The sequence below is a fragment of the Petromyzon marinus genome, chromosome 20 (assembly GCF_048934315.1).
Source record: "Petromyzon marinus isolate PM22_M1 ecotype Great Lakes invasive population chromosome 20, UKy_Petmar_22M1.pri1.0, whole genome shotgun sequence".
NCBI classification, from domain to species: domain Eukaryota; kingdom Metazoa; phylum Chordata; class Hyperoartia; order Petromyzontiformes; family Petromyzontidae; genus Petromyzon; species Petromyzon marinus.
Window position 1 is genome coordinate 7,695,677 of NC_133686.1, and position 18,955 is coordinate 7,714,631.

General features: G+C 41.5%; 2 protein-coding genes across 2 annotated transcripts in view; one reads left to right on the forward strand and one right to left on the reverse strand.

Moving 5' to 3' along the window:
• LOC116944144 (docking protein 6-like) overlaps positions 1–12,283 on the forward strand; it is a 66,240-nt gene extending 53,957 nt beyond the window's left edge. The window contains exons 8-9 of the mRNA XM_032957614.2: positions 1,109–1,322; positions 8,864–12,283. Of these exons, the coding sequence (XP_032813505.1) occupies positions 1,109–1,322; positions 8,864–8,994 (345 nt within the window). The 3' untranslated portion in view covers positions 8,995–12,283. The remainder of the gene's footprint in view (positions 1–1,108; positions 1,323–8,863) is intronic.
• Positions 12,284–12,564: 281 nt separating this feature from the next.
• RTTN (rotatin) overlaps positions 12,565–18,955 on the reverse strand; it is a 71,355-nt gene continuing 64,964 nt past the window's right edge. The window contains exons 45-49 of the mRNA XM_032957613.2: positions 16,820–17,007; positions 13,791–14,055; positions 13,175–13,278; positions 12,974–13,043; positions 12,565–12,843 (exon numbers count right to left, since the gene is read on the reverse strand). Of these exons, the coding sequence (XP_032813504.1) occupies positions 12,764–12,843; positions 12,974–13,043; positions 13,175–13,278; positions 13,791–14,055; positions 16,820–17,007 (707 nt within the window). The 3' untranslated portion in view covers positions 12,565–12,763. The remainder of the gene's footprint in view (positions 12,844–12,973; positions 13,044–13,174; positions 13,279–13,790; positions 14,056–16,819; positions 17,008–18,955) is intronic.

The following is an 18,955-nucleotide window of genomic DNA, read 5'->3' on the forward strand; positions in this document are numbered from 1 at the left end:
CAATGTCACGAAGCAGCGGTTATATTCTTGGTTCTTTCGGTAAAGTCACGTATAAGGGAAACAATAAAATAATAAAAATATAAAACAACAATAAAATAATAAAAAATACTGCTTTATATTTTTATTACTTTATTGTTTCCCTTCTACATGACTTTACCGAAAGAACCAAGAATATGAATCCCTGCAGTCACGAAAGCTTTAAATCAAAAATTCGAAGCAGCGGGCCTTAAAGAGCCGCATGCGTCTCTGTGGCCGACCCCTGCCTCTGACGGACACGGATTTGGGGAGGTCTCTACCCGACAGCGGATGATGTCAGGCTGTTCATGTTCATCTCGTACACACGCCGCGTACGTGAACGACACACGAGGCTTAATTTCTCACTCGATATTCACCGGAACGCCGCGAACAAGGATCGTTTGCATAGTTAAGGCACTGCCACAACATTGCAACGTGCGCCTATCCATAATAAGTGCTAGATACCATTGTACCCTGTATTGTACTCCTACGAAACAGCTTCATGCAACTTACAGGAGGACTAAACAAGGGGATATGGATATCGCCTGTTCAAACTGTGATTAAGCAGTGGCTAAATGAAGAAGCTACGACTAAACCACGACATTTACAATTGGAGTACGACGTTTCGCCAGCAATTACAACCAACAGGCGACAGCCAGAGTTGTGGAGAAAACCTCCTCCTCCTGCCCCGGTCTGTTTCGGTCGTCGGGTGGTGGCGGCTTTCACGACACATTTATATTTACGCGATCTAACCCAAAAAAACCCTGTATTGTGGATATTGGTACACAGGCGGGGGGAGGGGGGTACAGGGAGGAGGGGGTACAGGGAGGGGGGGGTACAGGGAGGGGGGAGGGATCAAGTTTTGACAGATTTTTTGCGTATGTGCCAAATGGATGGCCCGCTCCCTACGTACGGTGCAACGAAGTTCAACATACACACGTAAACTTAAAAAAAAAACCCCACAATTGATCCATCAACCTGTGGACCTTCTGAACCCAGGCAACGCGGTGTTCTTATCAGAGCAAATGCAACTGCTGCTCCATAAAACGTGGCTTCTCGCTCCCCATCTCCCCCCCCACCGGGTCTCTCCCAGCTGCTGACTCCGGCTGGGCGCGACTTCTTGACCTGCCGCGCGGCTGTCGCGGTGGCCACGGCTCTGCCGCGCGGCGGATACTGGCAGCACATCACGCGACAGCGCAGCTCCTCCGACCTCTGCGAGCTGAGCAGCAGCGGCAGCGGCGGCGGCGGCGGCGGCGGTGGCTGCGGCATCACGCCGTACGGCTCCTCCGGCCAGCACAGCAAATACGGTGACTCCGAAAGCACGCCAACATCTGCTGCTGCTGCTGCTGCTTCTGATGTGATGATGATGATCATGAGGCTATTCATATTCTTAGCTCTTTCATGAGGCTATTGTAAATTGTTGCGGATTTACTCTGCAATACGGCGATGTGCTGTGATTGTAATTAATTGGCATGTTCTGTTTACGTGACAAAGCGTATTCATTTGGCTGTGTCGGGTGTTGGCGGGTTTAACGACACCTTTATATTGACGCGGTCTAACCCACAAAACGTGTTACGGATGATATTGGTCGCTAAAGTCGAAGTGTTAGACAGGACTATTGTGCTATAATGAAAGGCCATTGCACGAAACGTCGCACTAGTTACCTTTTTTTCAGAATCGGAATATTTATTTATACTGGATGAATCCGATGAGCTGTAAAGCTATTTTTCCATGGGGCGGAGTTTTGCGGGGAGGGGGGGGGGCATGGGGGGATAGACAACGCCCCACACAAACTGGACACATAGGGGTCGAAATGGTAAAATAACACAACAGTGTTTACCGAAAAAAAACGCATACTGACACCTATCTGAATGCAGGCACACCATCACCCCGCACAGAAATCTGCTCTTATCAAGACGCTCATTCATCGAGCTAAGAAAGTGTCAGATGGTGACAGTCTGAGAAGTGAAATTCAACATGTTAAAAAAGCGCTTCAAATGAACGGTTACAATGATGCACAAATCAACAGGGCATTGAATGCCAAAACCAAATCAAATAACACGAGCATTTAAGCTGCCCAAGTAATTAAAACCGATCAAAATACTGTACATTGCGGGAGTAGCTGATAAGCTATCCAGATGTTTGGAAAAACTAAATTACGAGTCAGATTTGGCACGGTACATAAAATCCAGAAATTGATATCTGGTACAAAAGATGTATTACCGAAGCTATCAACAGAAGGTGTGTACAGGATTAACTGCACGTGCAGTAAATGTTATGTTGGGCAAACAGGACGAATGATCAGCACGAGACTAAAAGAACATCAGAGAAATATTAAATTCTCCAAAATACAACTGTCAGCAGTAGCAGAACACGCGTGCCAACAAGGACACTCAATTGATTTTGATAATGTTGAAGTTCTGTGCAAAACTATCAACTCTATCTATGTGACTTAGCTACTGCTGGCCAAGACTAATTATAGAATTGATCGAAATTGAAATAAATAAAAATTACTTTAACCGTTCGGATAGCTACCGCCTTAGTGCTGCGTGGAAGCGAATCATCAAATAACAAATTATTTTGGTACGGCTATTTTAATACACAAAATAGAGAGAGCAGGAAGGACAAGTTCAAAGGGCTCTCATAATGCACATGCATAATGCACGTTGCCTCAGTAATCCCCCCCCCCCCCCACGTGGCGCAAGAGTGCAGAAGCGTGGTCACCACATCTACGCCTCTATATAAGGAATGAAACAGATGGACTTCTCCACAAATCCGGCTGTCGCCTGATGAAGCTAGTTGTAATTACTGGCGAAACGTCGTACTCAAGATTGTAAATGTTGTGGCTTGGCTCTCCAACACACCGGCGTGCTGTACGAGTGACGAATTGGCCACGTTCTGTTGACGTGACGAACCTTACTAGTTGGCTGTGTCAGGTGGTGGCGGGTTTAACAACACATTTATATATTTACGTGATCGACCCCAAAAAACCTCTATTATGGAGGATATTGGTCGTGAAAGCCTGCTACGTGTTATCGATCTATTTTCAGTAGTTTACAATTACTCCGCATTGTTATTTTTCACATATTTTTTTTCAAGCGCACGGTGTTATTTTTTCGGGTCAAATCGCGTACGTGAAATGACGTGTGTCGTGCAGTCCTCCTCCACCCGACGCAGCCAATTAATAAAGTTGTCACGTGAACAAAACCAATTTTCGACGCACAGGTGTGTTGGCGAGCAATTAACAAAATTACCAAATTGGCGCTTTTGTTCACCTGCTGGAGCAGCGAAACAAACGCGAGCTCAATCTTGATTTGAAGCTTTCGTGACTGCCTACTTCAACAGTTTTTTCTTGCTGTGGTTGTCCCACCTGATGACGATTGCTTGTGTTGCGATCGCAACGTCGTGATCTATTATTTTTCTACCTACGTGACTTTACTAAAAAAAAAAACGCGAGCTCTTGAGACCCCGTCTGGAATGGAGGGGGAGAGATTATGTGCCATCGAGAAAACAGTCGTAGCTTAGCTTTAATTGCAATAATATATTATTACGCGCATTGCTCCCAAACAACGCCTCATCACGATGTTTCTAGGGCAGCGTTTTGTTTTTCAAATAGGGCCCGTCGTTTAGATCGAGAGCTCTTGCTTAATCACATCCGGCAACCCAGCAGATGTTGATGTTGTTGTTGTTGTCTTAAACAAGCGGCATCATTTTGTCCAACAAGTTCGAACAATAAAAAAACGATCTAAACAAAATACCGCTGGATAACATTGGTCTGCAATGCCAATAGGCGAGCGCGTGTAAAGAGACAGAATGGACTGATGATAGATAAACTATATTCATGGTTATTTCGGTAAAGTCACGTGACTTTACCGAAAGAACCAAGAATATGAATCCCTGCAGTCACGAAAGCTTTAAATCAAGATAGATAAACTATATTCTTGGTGCTTTCGGTAAAGCCACGTTGAAGGGAAACATTATTATTTTATTGTTTCCCTTCAACGTGACTTTACCGAAAGAACCAAGAATATGAATCCCTGCAGTCACGAAAGCTTTAAATCAAGATAGATAAACTATCTTCTTTGGTTCTTTCGGTAAAGTCACGTAGAATGAGAATAAAATAATAAATTGATAAAATAAAATAACACAATAAAAATCTCACGACGTTTCGGCCACAACACAAGCGGCCTTCATTAGGTGAAGGGACGAGACTGTCTGGAGGACAGCGCTGTCCTCCAGACGTCGTGAGAATTTTATTGTGTTATTTTATTTTATCAATTTATTATTTTATTCTCATTCTACGTGACTTTACCGAAAAAACCAAAGAAGATGAATCCTTGCAGTCACGAAAGCTTTAAATCGAAATAGATAAACTATTTAGTAAAACGTGGTTTATTCAATTTCGATTTAAAGCTTTCGTGATTGCAAGGATTCATCTTCTTTGGTTCTTTCGGTAAAGTCACGTAGAATGAGAATAAAATAATAAATTGATAAATATTATTGTGTTATTTTATTTTATCAATTTATTATTTTATTCTCATTATACGTGACTTTACCGAAAGAACCAAAGAAGCTGGTTTATTCAATTCCCAGTTCCGGCGACAGCACGTTTCCACACCTCTCCATGTGCTAGGAATCTTTTGCATTCTAATACCAATCGAGTCGCTACACGTGGAGTCGCCTGATGGTTGTTAAACACGTCCCACGTGACGTGCAGGAAACCTGTTTCGAATCGACGGTGATCTCTCTAAGTCACGTCGAGCACACAGAACACAAAGATCCCCCGTATAGCCATAACAGGCCGCTGGGGTGGAAAGTGCGGTTAGCGAGCACCTATTAAGGCGAACACATAACACGAGAGGGGTTGGTGGCCAGCACCAGGCCCCCAGCTGTCTTTGTCTCCCGAGTGTTGATGTTTGGCTAACCGCACCAGGCGCTCGTTTAATGCCGAGTTCATTCAATCCTGAGTCGACCTAGGGGAGGCCTAGAATTGATTCAGATATGTTATTACTGTTCAGTTTAACACGTAGGCTTTCGCGACCAATATAATCCATGAGGGGTTTGGTTTAAATCGTTAAATGTGTTGGTGTTAGTGTGCGGGTTTTTTTCGGTAAACGCTCTCTGTTATTTTACCGTTTCGGCCGTGCCCGAGCAGAATATTTCTCACTTCCATGGTGACCTGGATGAACGGGTTTTTGCTGGTTGAGATGATTTAGAAATGCATTAAGTGTATCTCTCCCGTGTTGGCTAGACCGCCAATGTTGAGCCTCCACGTATCTAAACCAAGCAGAGAGTTTTAGTGTGTTTGAGGCTATTGCTTTGCTATTACTCTTATTGGTCGTTAGCGAAAATCAAAATCGGCGGGAGTGGGATTTAAGAATTTAAGAAAACTGCTCATTATTTCAACCGCCACTTCCTGGAGATCGAAACGGACCGGCGGACCTGGATTGCACGTCCAGTGTGCGCCAATAATTAATTACATCACGCCGGCAAAAATCTCAACGTACATGAAAAACGTGCGAATGAGATCGCGCGAGAGCCGAGGACATCTCCAATAACGTTCCGTTGGCTCGCAGCACGCCACGTGTTTAACCGGGGACGTGTTTACGTCCCCGGTTGGCGTAAGAGCGGGCGGTTTAATTAGCGCTTTGCCCATTTCCAACGCGAGATGCTTGGGAGGGATCACACATACGGACGCGCCTTGTGAATTAAATATAAAACTGTCGCTTGTGGAACACGTTTGATCAGTGGCGGGCGGGCGGGGTTAACCAGTTTTACGAAGCTTTTTAATCTTTCACGCCTCTCCTGTGCGCATACCTTAATTGGAGGGGGGGGGGGGGGGAGATTTATATTGTGTAATCATCATCGTCATAACGACAGCCGCCATGATCAATCCACTGCTTGAAAAAGCCACCCCCAAGCCGCAGTAATCCATCCAGCATCTGCACTCGTACGAACTCTATTTTATCACTCTCATCTCCGAGTTGTTAAGCCCTCACGGCCACGTTCTGTCCCTCGGCTTACTTTATAGATAACAATTATCGTGTATAGTGCGCACAGTAATAAGGATTGGGTGATGTCGGGATGTTCACCGTAAAGGACGCAATAATAATGTATCCGTCTTGCAAAGTGACAGGTCTTCAGTTGGGTCAATATTTTCCACTTGCACCTCTTAACTGTGTACACCAACATCACTTGGACCAGTGCCGTGATTGTTGTAACCACTCATCTGCAAGTCACAACAAATTCCATTAGTTCATGGAATGCTGATTTCATATTTATTATACTGTGATCTGTGTAATGGGTTGGCAGACCCACATGCACATTGGCACATTTTCAAATACTACACAATGCAGCGCATATGGTGCATTGGTGCTGGGGTGCTTTGTCAGCTCGATGGTTTTGCAGCAGTTAATTACTTTCCTGTAAATGCATTGTGTTTGCCTTCTGCGCAGTGTAACCAATCATTTTATAACGATCCATTGATGCCTTTTCATGTTATGATAGGCAAAAGATGTACGCGTGGGCATACTGCTCATGATTACGCTTAGTTCTTGTTAAGCTCGTTTGTCGATGCGTTTTTGTGGCTATATATATACGTTCAAGACCATCAGCTTAACGGTTATCAGACAAATATTATCTAGCTGCTTTTAATTTTAGCAAGAGAGCCCTGGACCAAATTTTTGACGTTCTCAGTCTCATCAGTAATCAGGTTTGTTAAACATAAGCTTCTTTGATTATTAGAAGAACGTGCCATCCTTAGCCACCAGGCTGGTGAACCCAAATATTGCAGTCATGTGGAAACAGAACAGAGTTCTGCTGATAAATGCCCTTAATTAATACTGTAGTATGAGCCATGTTACCCACACATCAGGCAACTTTGTGCCTCCACTTACCACGACGGGTTGTCTCGTGCCATCAATTTGGAGCTCATCCCACGGAACACGTTCTGCGCGGTTTGGTTGCAGTTTGTGAGCGGTCGTCCTGGTCTGTAGTGCCACCTTTTTTTTGGCGACTCACGTTAAATAATGCTCCACCTTTCTCCCTAATGTCATGCAGCCCTATGCGTGGCCCAGCCAGCTCAGGCGACATTCTGTGGATGACCGATGTGATTAATGGACACAGACTCATTATACGTTGTTGGCAGAGGATCGGTCTGGAAAGCCTTTAGGCTGATGGTTTATATATATAAAAAAAACATTTTTTATATGGAGACACAATTGGGGTCTCTTATATTGACCTGATTAAAGGCCAATTTGTCCATTGACATTCGTGATCATGTCCACCCAGGATATGTGCAATATCTGCTTCACACCAATCGATGGTGCGCAGGTTATGAAGAGTAAGCAGTTTAATGCACGTGGTTTCGTGGATGCAAACCTTGCAGAACTGCGCGTAGAAATGCGTGGTCACACTTCAAAAGCGCCTCACCACAGCAATTTAAAATTCGTTTGGCGTGCCAATGAAGCTGGTATTTTTCGATGTCTTTGAAAAAAAAAACCTCTCTTGGCTGTATTTTAATTATTAAACTGGAAAAGCATTGGGCGGCAAACCAATATCAGCATTGCATAGATACACTGTTTAATAATAATCACATCTCATTAGCAATAAGGAATCTCGTTTTGCCAACTCTTGGCCACGATGGCCCCTATATGCAATTAAATAAATAAGTATACAATGTCTCCTTCACATATCTGTATCTTGACATGATTTTTTAAATATTATACAACCCATAATGTCACCAGCGTTATTTCAGTACAAGCAAACGCTGAACCGGTTTAGACATAACAGTGTCTGATCAGCAGTCAGGCCGTCTTGAATCAATCGCTGGTGAATCGCCACATTTTATACTTTCTCTTTAAGCTAAGGGTTTCTTTTTCGACGCAAATGTGTAAAACAGTTGAGTCAAAATATGTATTAGTATCGTTGTGGAGAATATAAATAAATTAGATACGTAATGTCTCCATCATATATCCGTCTGTAAGATTGGTTGATGTGTAAAGCTGATTGCCTACAACGCTGTGGACGAACAAAATCATGGAACGGATTCCAATTTGCCAGACTGATCATGATGAAGCATCGTTTCTAAGCCTTTGTCTTTTAAATAGACAGCTAAGACTAAACTACTTATCTTTCAGTGCAATTGAGTGTGGGTTTTCCATGCAATTTACACGGAATCTATTATTGACTCCATCCTAAACTCCATGGTTGCAGCCGAGCTGGCTAACGTTGCTTATTGAAAAGTAATTAAATTTACTCCATGCTGGATTGAAGATGTAATACGGTACAACACATCAAATGGTGAAATGTAAAATATATGATTAAAATCTCTATTTTGATTTACATCCTGCATACTGCATACTTCTACGTCAGCACTTAGAACAAATACATAAACACATTTAAGAGAATAATACAAAGCTATTGTAGCATGGTACATGACCATCATGTAACGCTCTATTCTCTGCTAAGCGATGGCCTCCCAATGTTGTTGCAGTCCCTTATGGGCTCGTGATGTAACAGTATATCAGGCTTGCATATGGGCTGATCGAATTGCTCCATCTCCGTAATCCAAAGTTAGATATATATGTAATGCATTTTGTCTCGCTTAAAAAGCCGTACCATGCAGGCCACATCATAAGTGGACATATATGTCAAAGTTTGCCTACCGTTGGATTTACTCAACCATTCCACGGCGTGATGGCGAACTACCAACTCAATATTGATGAGACTTGGTGACGATGGTGATTGCTAAAAAGGCCACAACTGAATCCGTGCTCCAATGCACGCCACCCTACTTGCACGTACTGTACACATTAAGGGACTTTGTGTGCCTCTCCTCCCGCTGCAGGAGACTCGTCGCTGAGGATACGACATGCAGGATCGTTCCAGGACTTTGCGACCGAGAGCCGGGGCAGAATGACGTCCACCGCAGCCACAACCACCACCACCACCACCCCGGGAGGACACATGTGGCACTGAAATGTCACCAGAGAGCCTTGGCATAGTTGACGGCATTGTCACACGAAGTTGCGTTCACGGAAACGAGTTAAAATGAGGCGTAGCTTGACGTCCGATTAGTGGGTGATGTCAAGGGAACCTTGGAAATATATTTTTTTGTGTGGAGCGCTATTCCTACTCATCTTAAACCTTGGCTTCGGTCTGTTATACAATGTTAGTGGAAACAAAACAAAACAAAAAGTGTTGCAATTTTGAGATGTGACGACAGTGTTTTAGATCATGGGACCTCCTTTGCCAGTACCATGATGTAGCTGCTCACCCCGAGCTCTCATTACTCTGAGAGTGCATTGTCTTTGTGCTGTACGCCTTTTGGCGTCCTCTGGTCCAACAACGTTTTGAGACTAGGCTCAAAAGAAAGCTGTCTCTGGTGTGGACCAATAAGTTTCAAAGACAATGCATATATTATCAGTGTTTTGGTTTGCATTCTGACAAGTATCGTGATTAATGCAGACATGATTCCTTGTAAAAGGTTTCAGTTTGGCGTTTTAACATCTTAACACGTTTGTTGCCAGAAAAAAGGGGAAATCCTATTCTCAGTGTTTTAAATGCCAAAACTTCCACGCTTATTTTAACATTAGCACGAGTGAATTAAAATAGGAAAATTGTCTATCACTAAATTAATTCAAGTTGAATCCGACTCAATTGAAAATTACATTCAACACAATTGAGATATCAATTATGCCCCATCCGGTCATTATTTTCCTGAAACATCCAAATGTATGGTCATATGGGCAGATGCAGTTGTATGTTCCACGCGTAGGCGTGATGAGAGTTATTAGTAGTTGGCGCGATAACAAAACAGGCAGACGAGACAAAGGCCCGAGATGACACGTACGCGTAATACGGATGTGTCGGGTGGATAGATAATGCGACAACAGGTTAAGCAGGCCAACACAAGTATCGTCCTCGATCAAGCAAGTCAAAGGAGTGGGTTTGAAACATTTTGGAAAGTTCCGGATGTGCACTTTGCGCAGAAGCCTTGGGCTGTGCTGTTGGCATATTTTTTTTGGTTTGTGGAGGGAGTAAATAGTTGAGTGGTATAATCAAGCACCTTGTTCGACAGAGGCTTTTGTTTGAACAATGCATGTGGATTTCAAACGTGTTTGAAACTACAATTGCCATTCTGCACTGTGGCGGTTTGATTTAACGCAAAGATATTTGGATCTCGAAAGTGACATACATCTACAGCCGTTGAATTAGGAATGCCTAAAATGGATGGTGATAGTTTTCACAATACAGAAGTAGAATTACTGTTACTGTTGTTACTTTGTTTTTTTTTGTAGGAAAATTAAATATACTCAACGTAACATCAGTATGTTAGCCTGTGGTTCATAAAACTAGGGGAGATATGTGAAGTGTTTTAGCGGGATATTGTACCAAAAGGGGTTCGATTAATTGATAACAGAATGTGCCATTTAAGATACGATTTGACTGAGACAAGTTAAAGATAATCGTCTGTGACTATTTATATTCTTGGTTCTTTCGGTAAAGTCACGTAGAAGGGAAACAATAAAATAATAAAAATATAAAACAATAAAATTCTGCGGTTACTGTGACTAGTTAGTCAAGCCTAAGGCAGACAAACCAGTGGCTACCAAGACTGATTTTTTTCTTGCACTGGCAGTCACATCTCAAATACCATACTCCACCGTACGTATTCAAATTGGTCGCCGTTTTTTCTTTAGATTGCAAGGCCCTTCGTTGTAATGCGATCAGTTTTTGCCAGTAACCGCAGAAACATTAAAAAATGCGAAGGCACAGCTGGCTACTTTTCATGTGTTTGTGTGCTTATGGGCGGCCAACATAAGCATGTCAGCTGGTCCATTATTCTGGGTTGGATTCCAGCCAGTAGGTCGAAATGTACAGACGATTTGGTTGTGCTCTGCAATCAGCGATGTCTGTCAGGCGAAGCCAGTACCTGGTGCTATTTTTAGTGATTGATAGACAAAAGGCAGCTTGGCATCGTGCAGGCAACTTACCACCATATATCCAGTAGACTATTCCCAGTGGCACTGGCTTTAACAGTGCAATTGAATAATTTAATGTAGGGATGTTATGGTTAGCATAACCAATTGTTACTACAGTGAAACCTAATATAATTTAGCAAAATAGTCTATTGCAAGACCTCTCTCATTCAGTAAGTAATGTGCAGTGCAGAAAACCCAACATGTCATTTTAAGACCCATTTACATGCCTAAATGGGCACTCCGTGATGACCACCACCCATCACTAGAAATTCCAGACTCGAGAACCATCATGCACAAGCACTGCACTGTCAATATAATGGAGCTCAATGCATCGTATCAACAACCACTGGAAACCATTTCTGCTCACCCATGGGGACTGAGTCCCTCCCCAAACCACAGCCTGTGTGGTCAAGGAGTGTGGAGGTCAGGAATAGATGTTTGAAATAAAATGTTGTATTAACGCCAAATGTAGGCAAGCATAAGACCACTTGAGATAATTTGTAATTTCCGCTGTGTGTTAACGGATGATGTCACGGAGAGTACGTTTTTGCTTGTGTTGTCAAATCATGACTGGTGTCAAGTGGTCAGCCCTAATAAAAGTATGTGGTTCGGTTAACTAACTGTTCCTGGGGGGTAAGTGTGCTGAGCTCACTTGGGATCAGTTTGGCTTGTGAGTATTTCCATGGCAATGCATTTGGATCCAGCCCAGTTTGAGCAAAGAGAAAGCTTGGTTTTCGGTGTTCGTGCAATTGTGTTGTTACTGGAAGTAAATCAGCAGGCCATTATTTGACTTGCGGGATAGCATTAATTTACACTCATTAATTAATTTTAAAAAAAATTCCTCATGGCTATCTTTTTACTCTAGTATGCTCATACCACTTTCAAATAAGTCTCTTTTTTTCTTCTTCTGCAAACCAACGAGCACAGCTGTGATGTCTAAAAACAACTGATGTGTCCAGGTAGATATTTTACATTTTCCTTTTGTTCCTAGAGTTGTAGAGATGTGGTTTAATTTTGTACATAACGAAGAATTAAATATGATTTCTCAATTATCACACTGCCGAAATGTGTTGTGGGCAACAGAAGATAGCATAGAGTAATGCATGGTCTTATAATGTTGGCCAAGGTAGGATACCTTTGTCAATATCACGTAAATTAGTGTCCACTTGTAATTGTTTTAAAAACATCCGATCTTTTATGATGTGTTGTCTACTGCTTCAGTCACTATATATTCAATTTCATTGTTTAACTGTGGAGTTGATAATAAATATTCATTTACAGAAGATATGATTTATAAATGATTGCTTTACTGGTGATATTAAATTTCTCTTGTTGCCTTGGAGCGTACATTGAACCAAGACCCAGCTCGGTACACACATAAGGCCAACCTTGTGCGTCATTGGTTGTCATACTTGTATAACCTGGATGTGATTATGCAGGTATAATACTACACAATAATTTTACAATGGCACCAGCAATTTACAGCAGCCATAAAGAGAGCCCCTTGATTTAGTCTCATCTCTCCTTGGACCTGCATTAACAAAATAGTCAAGTGGCAACAACGTTCAATAGCACAGTTTAATAATCATGATTCGCATATTAACTACATAGTTTGTAAAATAAAATCAATCACACTTGCAGTTTATCATTTTAAATATAAACACCATTTATATAAATACACGTTATTTTAAGTTTCAGACACAGGATTTGATTCAAGGAAAGCATACTACACTGTTTAAAATATCGATGAACAGTTACGCTGCCTAGGTGTTCAGTAAGGTAGACACATTCTCCAGGCTCTTGAGGCAATATGTGTACAGCTTGTAATCCTCTGCTCTCACACCTGGACAGATAAAAGTCACACTTAATGGTTTGAAAGACAGTACACATATATACTCACAACACGTATAAGTTGAAAAACAGTAACTTTGCAGTCAATTCTGAAGCCACTCACTCTAATGTATAGTGTTTACCTTTTCGATGTGCTTTTAATGCATCATCAACTTTTCTCTTGATCGATGGATTTTTCAAGCTCACTTTAGCCTGCGGTGGTAGAGAGCACACATTCAAAATAAAAACAAATTACAAACGATTTTTTAAAATATATATATATAAAAGTAAGGTTAGATGTAATCCTGTATGCGTGTTGACAATGTGAATATGGACGGATAGACCTTCTGTGAGTTGTACAGCAGAGCCCACAGTGCACTGGCCCCAAGGGACCTCATCTCGAGGGTCTCATTCTCCAGACATCTGGCCAGGAACGCGACAGCTTTTTCTGTGGCAACCAAAATGTTAAGCGTTAGAAACCTACACATGTTGAACTTCTTTCGCACCGTATGTAGCCAACCATGCTAATCGGAGGTGTGGGGGAAGGGCAACAAACTAAACACAAAAAGCATTAAAAACCATGGTAGGAGCGGTGGATAAGTTAGCAGATTTCACAATGATCCCAGATAACTGGGTTGGCTTCGTGGCCATCCATAGTACCCATGCCAATTCATATCCAAACTTGGACCTACCTCCCTTCGGTTTGACTGGTGAAGGTATCAACGTGTACAATTATGAGACAAAGGTGGGTTAAGTGCAGTCTTTGCTACACCACTCTTTCATTCATTTTATTAATTTTAACAAGTGATCATTAATAGCACAACAGTTGGAAAGGTTATATATAACGTGTTTTTTATTTGTCCGACGTACATCGGACTGCATTTCTTGTTATTTTGTATCCTCCCACACTAAACTTTTGGCAGTTTAACATGAGAAGCAGCTAAAAACAGGTGGACGCACCATTGGCCAGGATGATGGCCTTGTTGGCTGTGCTGAAGCACAGGTTGTGCAGAACAAGAGTGGCGGCACGGTGGCAGGCAGCCTGCTGGTGCCCTGCCATCTCCAGCAGCAGCTCCAGGCTACCGCCCAGGCGCAGCACCATCTGCTGCCCATCCTCCGCTGTGGTGAGATTGACCAGTAGGCCCAGCCAATGCAGCACGAGTGGGCTGGAAGCTCGGCTCAGCTTAGGAGGATGCAAACTCGCAAACTGCTGCAGGAAGTTGCTCTGTCATGGCAATTTAGTTGAGCGGTCAGAGAAACACACAAAAAAGCAGAGTGAAACTGAGTTTAATTTCATATTTGGTGAGCTATCCACGCAGGTGGGGCCTGAGTGCACGTAAAATGTGACAGGCAACGAATGTCGTAAGATCCAAAATGGCGTAGGTCAAGCCATCAAGTATTCATCCTTGCGAAATCACAACGATGGGTTCACAACAGTGGTTGCTGGGAATTACATCATGATTCCCACTACACCCAGCCAATCAGCGACTGGGAAGACAACCCCCTTCCAACTTGGCCACCGTAAAGTTCCCATGCAACATGGCCCCCATGACATCATCACTAAGTGCGCGTCAACTGGTCTGTGGTCGAGGTAAGTAGATTATTATTAATGCAATTAATGTTAAGGCCCATCATTATCTTGTTTTAATATTGGTTTACATTTTTTTTTCTTTAACAGTCAATATAAGAGTACTCCAGATCAGCTTTAAATTTTCTTCAAACTTAGATCATTTCTATTTGAATAATTCCTGTATGGAATTGGAGTTTTCGGTCACACAATTTTTAGAAGTGTACAAGTCATTCTTACTCAGGGCACCTGCGTTCCCGCTTGCTTTAGATATAAACATCACCTTCCCTACACATTACCTAATTATACCATTTACAAAATATACTACTTTTCCATATGGTTTAAATACTTACCTCAAACAAGTAACATGCCTTTATTTGGTACATTAATAATGCCATTCGTTATTTCTAGGAAATCCTGATTCTAAGACAATTTCAGGAATGTCCTGCATTAATATTGTTTGCTTAGTTCCATTTTTGAGTGATGTGCAGTAATAACTGTTTTAAATATCATAAATTGCTTATTCAAGCATCGAATTGGTGACCTTAGGCTATACGCCTTTAATTAATTAACCTTAATTCCTTTTATGGTAATCTTGTGATATGATTTTTTATCCCCGTTCAGGTATGAAGTCACCCATCTGAATCTTTTTTTCAAAGATGTCAATCTGAGATTACATATATTTTTCTCGGTTGGATTGCAGCCATTCGTATATGACAGTCAAAGCATATTAAATATGAGTGACAAAAGGTGACATAACGTAAATGACATGTCAGGTAAAATTACTCATGACAGGTGCAGTATGCTTGTGGGTGTCTGTGGGAATACCATTTGTAGAGGGCTATAATTTAAATGATTGAATTAAACCTCTTCGAGACCATTGCTATATTACTGCTAAGGATGATTGGCATCAATTAAATATTTTTTTTCTCTCAATGAAACTTCTATTTCATCCTGAGATTAGGGCTCGCTGCCAGACGGCACAGAAGCCATTACCGGTAATGCAAATCTCAGCACTCTTTAACCCCCTCTTTTGTCACAACAAAGGCTGCAGCAGAAAACCACGGGCATTAACGGCATGTTGCTATCACTGAGCGAAGTGGCACTCATTCACACTTTATCTGCCCAAAGGCAGAGAGGTTGCTGGATTCCTTGTGGATTGGAAATTTTAATTATTTATGCTAAGCAAGGGACTGCAAAACCATCAAGTGTGTGAGCCATAAATCACACATCTGTGTAATGCTCAGTGAGCAGGCTGAGCAGAGATTGCACTGATGAATAGAGCCAGTTGCAAATCCACAAGGGAATGAAAAGCAAACACTCCTCTGAGAAATCACACTCTCCATAATTTATGTGCCTCACCTGTGCCACTCTAACATCCAGGCTGTTGCTCAAATGTACAGGTGGCAAAAAAAAACTATTTTAGTTTTCTCATAAACCATTGGGTGTTCAATTTCAGTTCGGTCGCCTAACCAGCTCAAGTGGTTGTCCATTTTTACTTGTTGTTGCAAACAACTGCATGCAATAAATAGCAGTTTTACATTCGCCGACTATGCCTAATGTAAAAATGAAAATAACCTAGAATTAAAGTAAAAAAGGCTCAACATTAAAAAATAATTAAAGCAGCAGTTACAAACGTCAGTCCTTAAATATACCACCTAAACCAAGTGCAAGGATATTTTTGGTTCTTTCGGTAAAGTCACGTAGTAGGGAAACAATAAAATAATAAAAATATAAAACAATAAAATTCTCACGATGTTTCGACTGCAACACAAGCAATCATCATCAGGTGTGAAAAACCACATATTTTTTATTATTTTATTGTTTTCCTTCTACGTGACTTTACCGAAAGAACCAAGAATATGAATCCCTGCAGTCACGAAAGCTTTAAATCAAGTGCAAGGATGTTTTCATTTTTACTGATGCACGCCAATTCAATGAGAACACATAATATCGATTGTGCGATTACATTGTTTGGCTAAATATTAAATTAAGAATCTGAGGAGGCACAAGCACTGGAGTTTGGGAACTGTGACAATTGAGCACACATCTTACTACAATAAAGACGCAGCACTGAATTTTCTTGTTCATGACACTGCTGGTGGAAAAGCCTCCACTTGGGGTACTCTAGAGCCCCCCTCAAGAGTGCAGTGACCTTCCTTTCCACCCTGTCCAGACATCTTCGAAGAGGTGATAGTACAAATAACTTGCCGATCAACTGTGTTGTACCTATTTATACTACTGGGTGGACAGAGGCAGGAGGGATTGAAAAAACCTGCCCCATTGTTCCAACTACCGTGCGCCAGGAGATCGACCTTTGGATTTGCAATATCCAGAGGCCGCCAACAAAATTTGACCATGTCATCACTAACCGATTACAAAGTCGACTTTAAACACATTTATGAAACTAAAACACCCTCACCTTTTGCAGGACCCCCTTGCCCTCATGCGAGAGCAGGAGGTTGGACAGCAACGTGAAGGCGTGACGCTCGACGGCAGAGGAGTCTCCCGCACGCACAGAGCACAAGCGAATCACCGCATGCACCAGGGAGGAGCCACCCCCTGCAGTAGCACAGGTGCCAGTGCCTCCAATGCAGCAGGACAGACACGCTGGTATAGGCAGGAGACACAAAATAATACATTAAAATATCATGAAAATGAATTGTGACATCACGGGATGGTGTGGATAAGAATTGGCCTGGGGAGATCTTCATTAGGCAGAACTTCTTCTTCTTCGTATGGCTGATGTTGATGGAGAGCAAAACGACGACAATATAACGTTAAGATGGTTGAGCCAGATTATTGTATCACGAGTAGTGGCGTATGTATGTATGCATGTATGTAGAACTTCTTTTTCACCGTACATAGCCAACCGTGCTAATCGGATGTGCGGAGTGTATTGCTATGATGCTTCCTTTGTAGTTGTGAATAGTGCATGGAGTCGTTAAACATTCCATGGTTCTGTTCTGGGTGACCGCAGTTGCACACTGGAGATTTTTCTAATGTTCCATTTGCGCATTAAGTGTCTGCATCTGTCGTGATTTGTGTGCATGTGGTCTGAACTGAGATACTATGAAGATACAATCTGATTTTATTGTATGCAAACTAGGTGATATGCATTGTAAGAACTTTCAAAGGAATATTAGAATGCTCATGTACAATGTGAGAATAACAACAACGTGTTCATATATTAGGGGCAATAAAAAATAATTGAGTATAATACACCAAGTCACACTAAGCCATCATCATTAGCACGACTTTGGGGTCCCATAACAATGTTTGGTTCATTTTGGAGCAATCTTCGCGTACGAATTATACAATGGAGTAAAATAAATGTTTATAATTACCACATTAAAAATAACAGGTGGTATGTGCATCATATTTTTGCGCTGACTTAATATCAGGATCACCTTGCAAATTTTGAATAAAAATGAGTATTCTATATAAGGGATACGATTTATTACTTACTGGAATATCCAAAAAATACTCATATATAAAACATAACTTTCCCAAAAACTTCCTATTCTGCCCATTGTTATGTTCCCAATAACAAAAACATATTTTGGACTAACACTACAAAAACTCATACATTTTCATTATAAAACTGAAACAAACCTTTGACCATCAAATTACCAGGCAATGTATGCTCTAAGCAAATTTGCATAGTGTGAAAAAAATTCAATATATTTGTATAGTGCATTCTATTAGCTAAATACTCCGCAAGGCAGCGATGCAATCATTTGAACAGCACTCTATTAAGTAGGTGGCGATACATTACAGTGCTTTTTGCAAGTCTTTCAATTGACTGTGGGACACTGGTTTAATCTTGAAATGTGAAATCTTGAACATACATTGGCAAATGGGACATCTGTTCTTTACCTTCTCGATGAAACAAATAATAAAATCACAGAAACGTGGCAAAGGAGTTCACTCCTCTATGAGAAGTGCTTTGTGTTCTACTACAATTGAGACTGTGTAATTGTAAATGAATGTGGCTTTAATTGTTTTACTATGAACGCACTAAACCATATTGCAAGAGGCAATAAGCCTATACGTGTATGTGCAAGTGGAATAGCTGCTGACATGTAGCCAATTATAAGGATACACAACCCTATTTCAAAGCTTGGCATTACAAAACAGCTTGAGGCAAAGGAACCATGAACACACCTTGTCCTATAATGTAACTGAATCAGAGAATTAATTCAAGTTATTGTTACTGAAAGAGCCGAGATTGGTTATTTTCTCCCTTTTGGGAAGCTGAATAGCTGGTGGTTAGAGCATGTGCCACCAAGTTAGTTTGAGAAAAGTAGATTCTAAAGGCTGGAAATTTTGGAGGGACATTTAATGCAGTAAGGTAAGCCAATGCTTCTATGCAGTAGTCTAACATTCCAAACAGAATAGTTACTTGCAAATGATAATAACTAATACCACCTTTATCTATGTAACTGGAGGTAAGAAAAATGGTATAAGGGATAATCCAAAAAGTATTCCTACTTTTTTCTTCAATATAATTGTATTCAGTGATTTTGATTTTTACCAAAAAGGTCATACATATTTG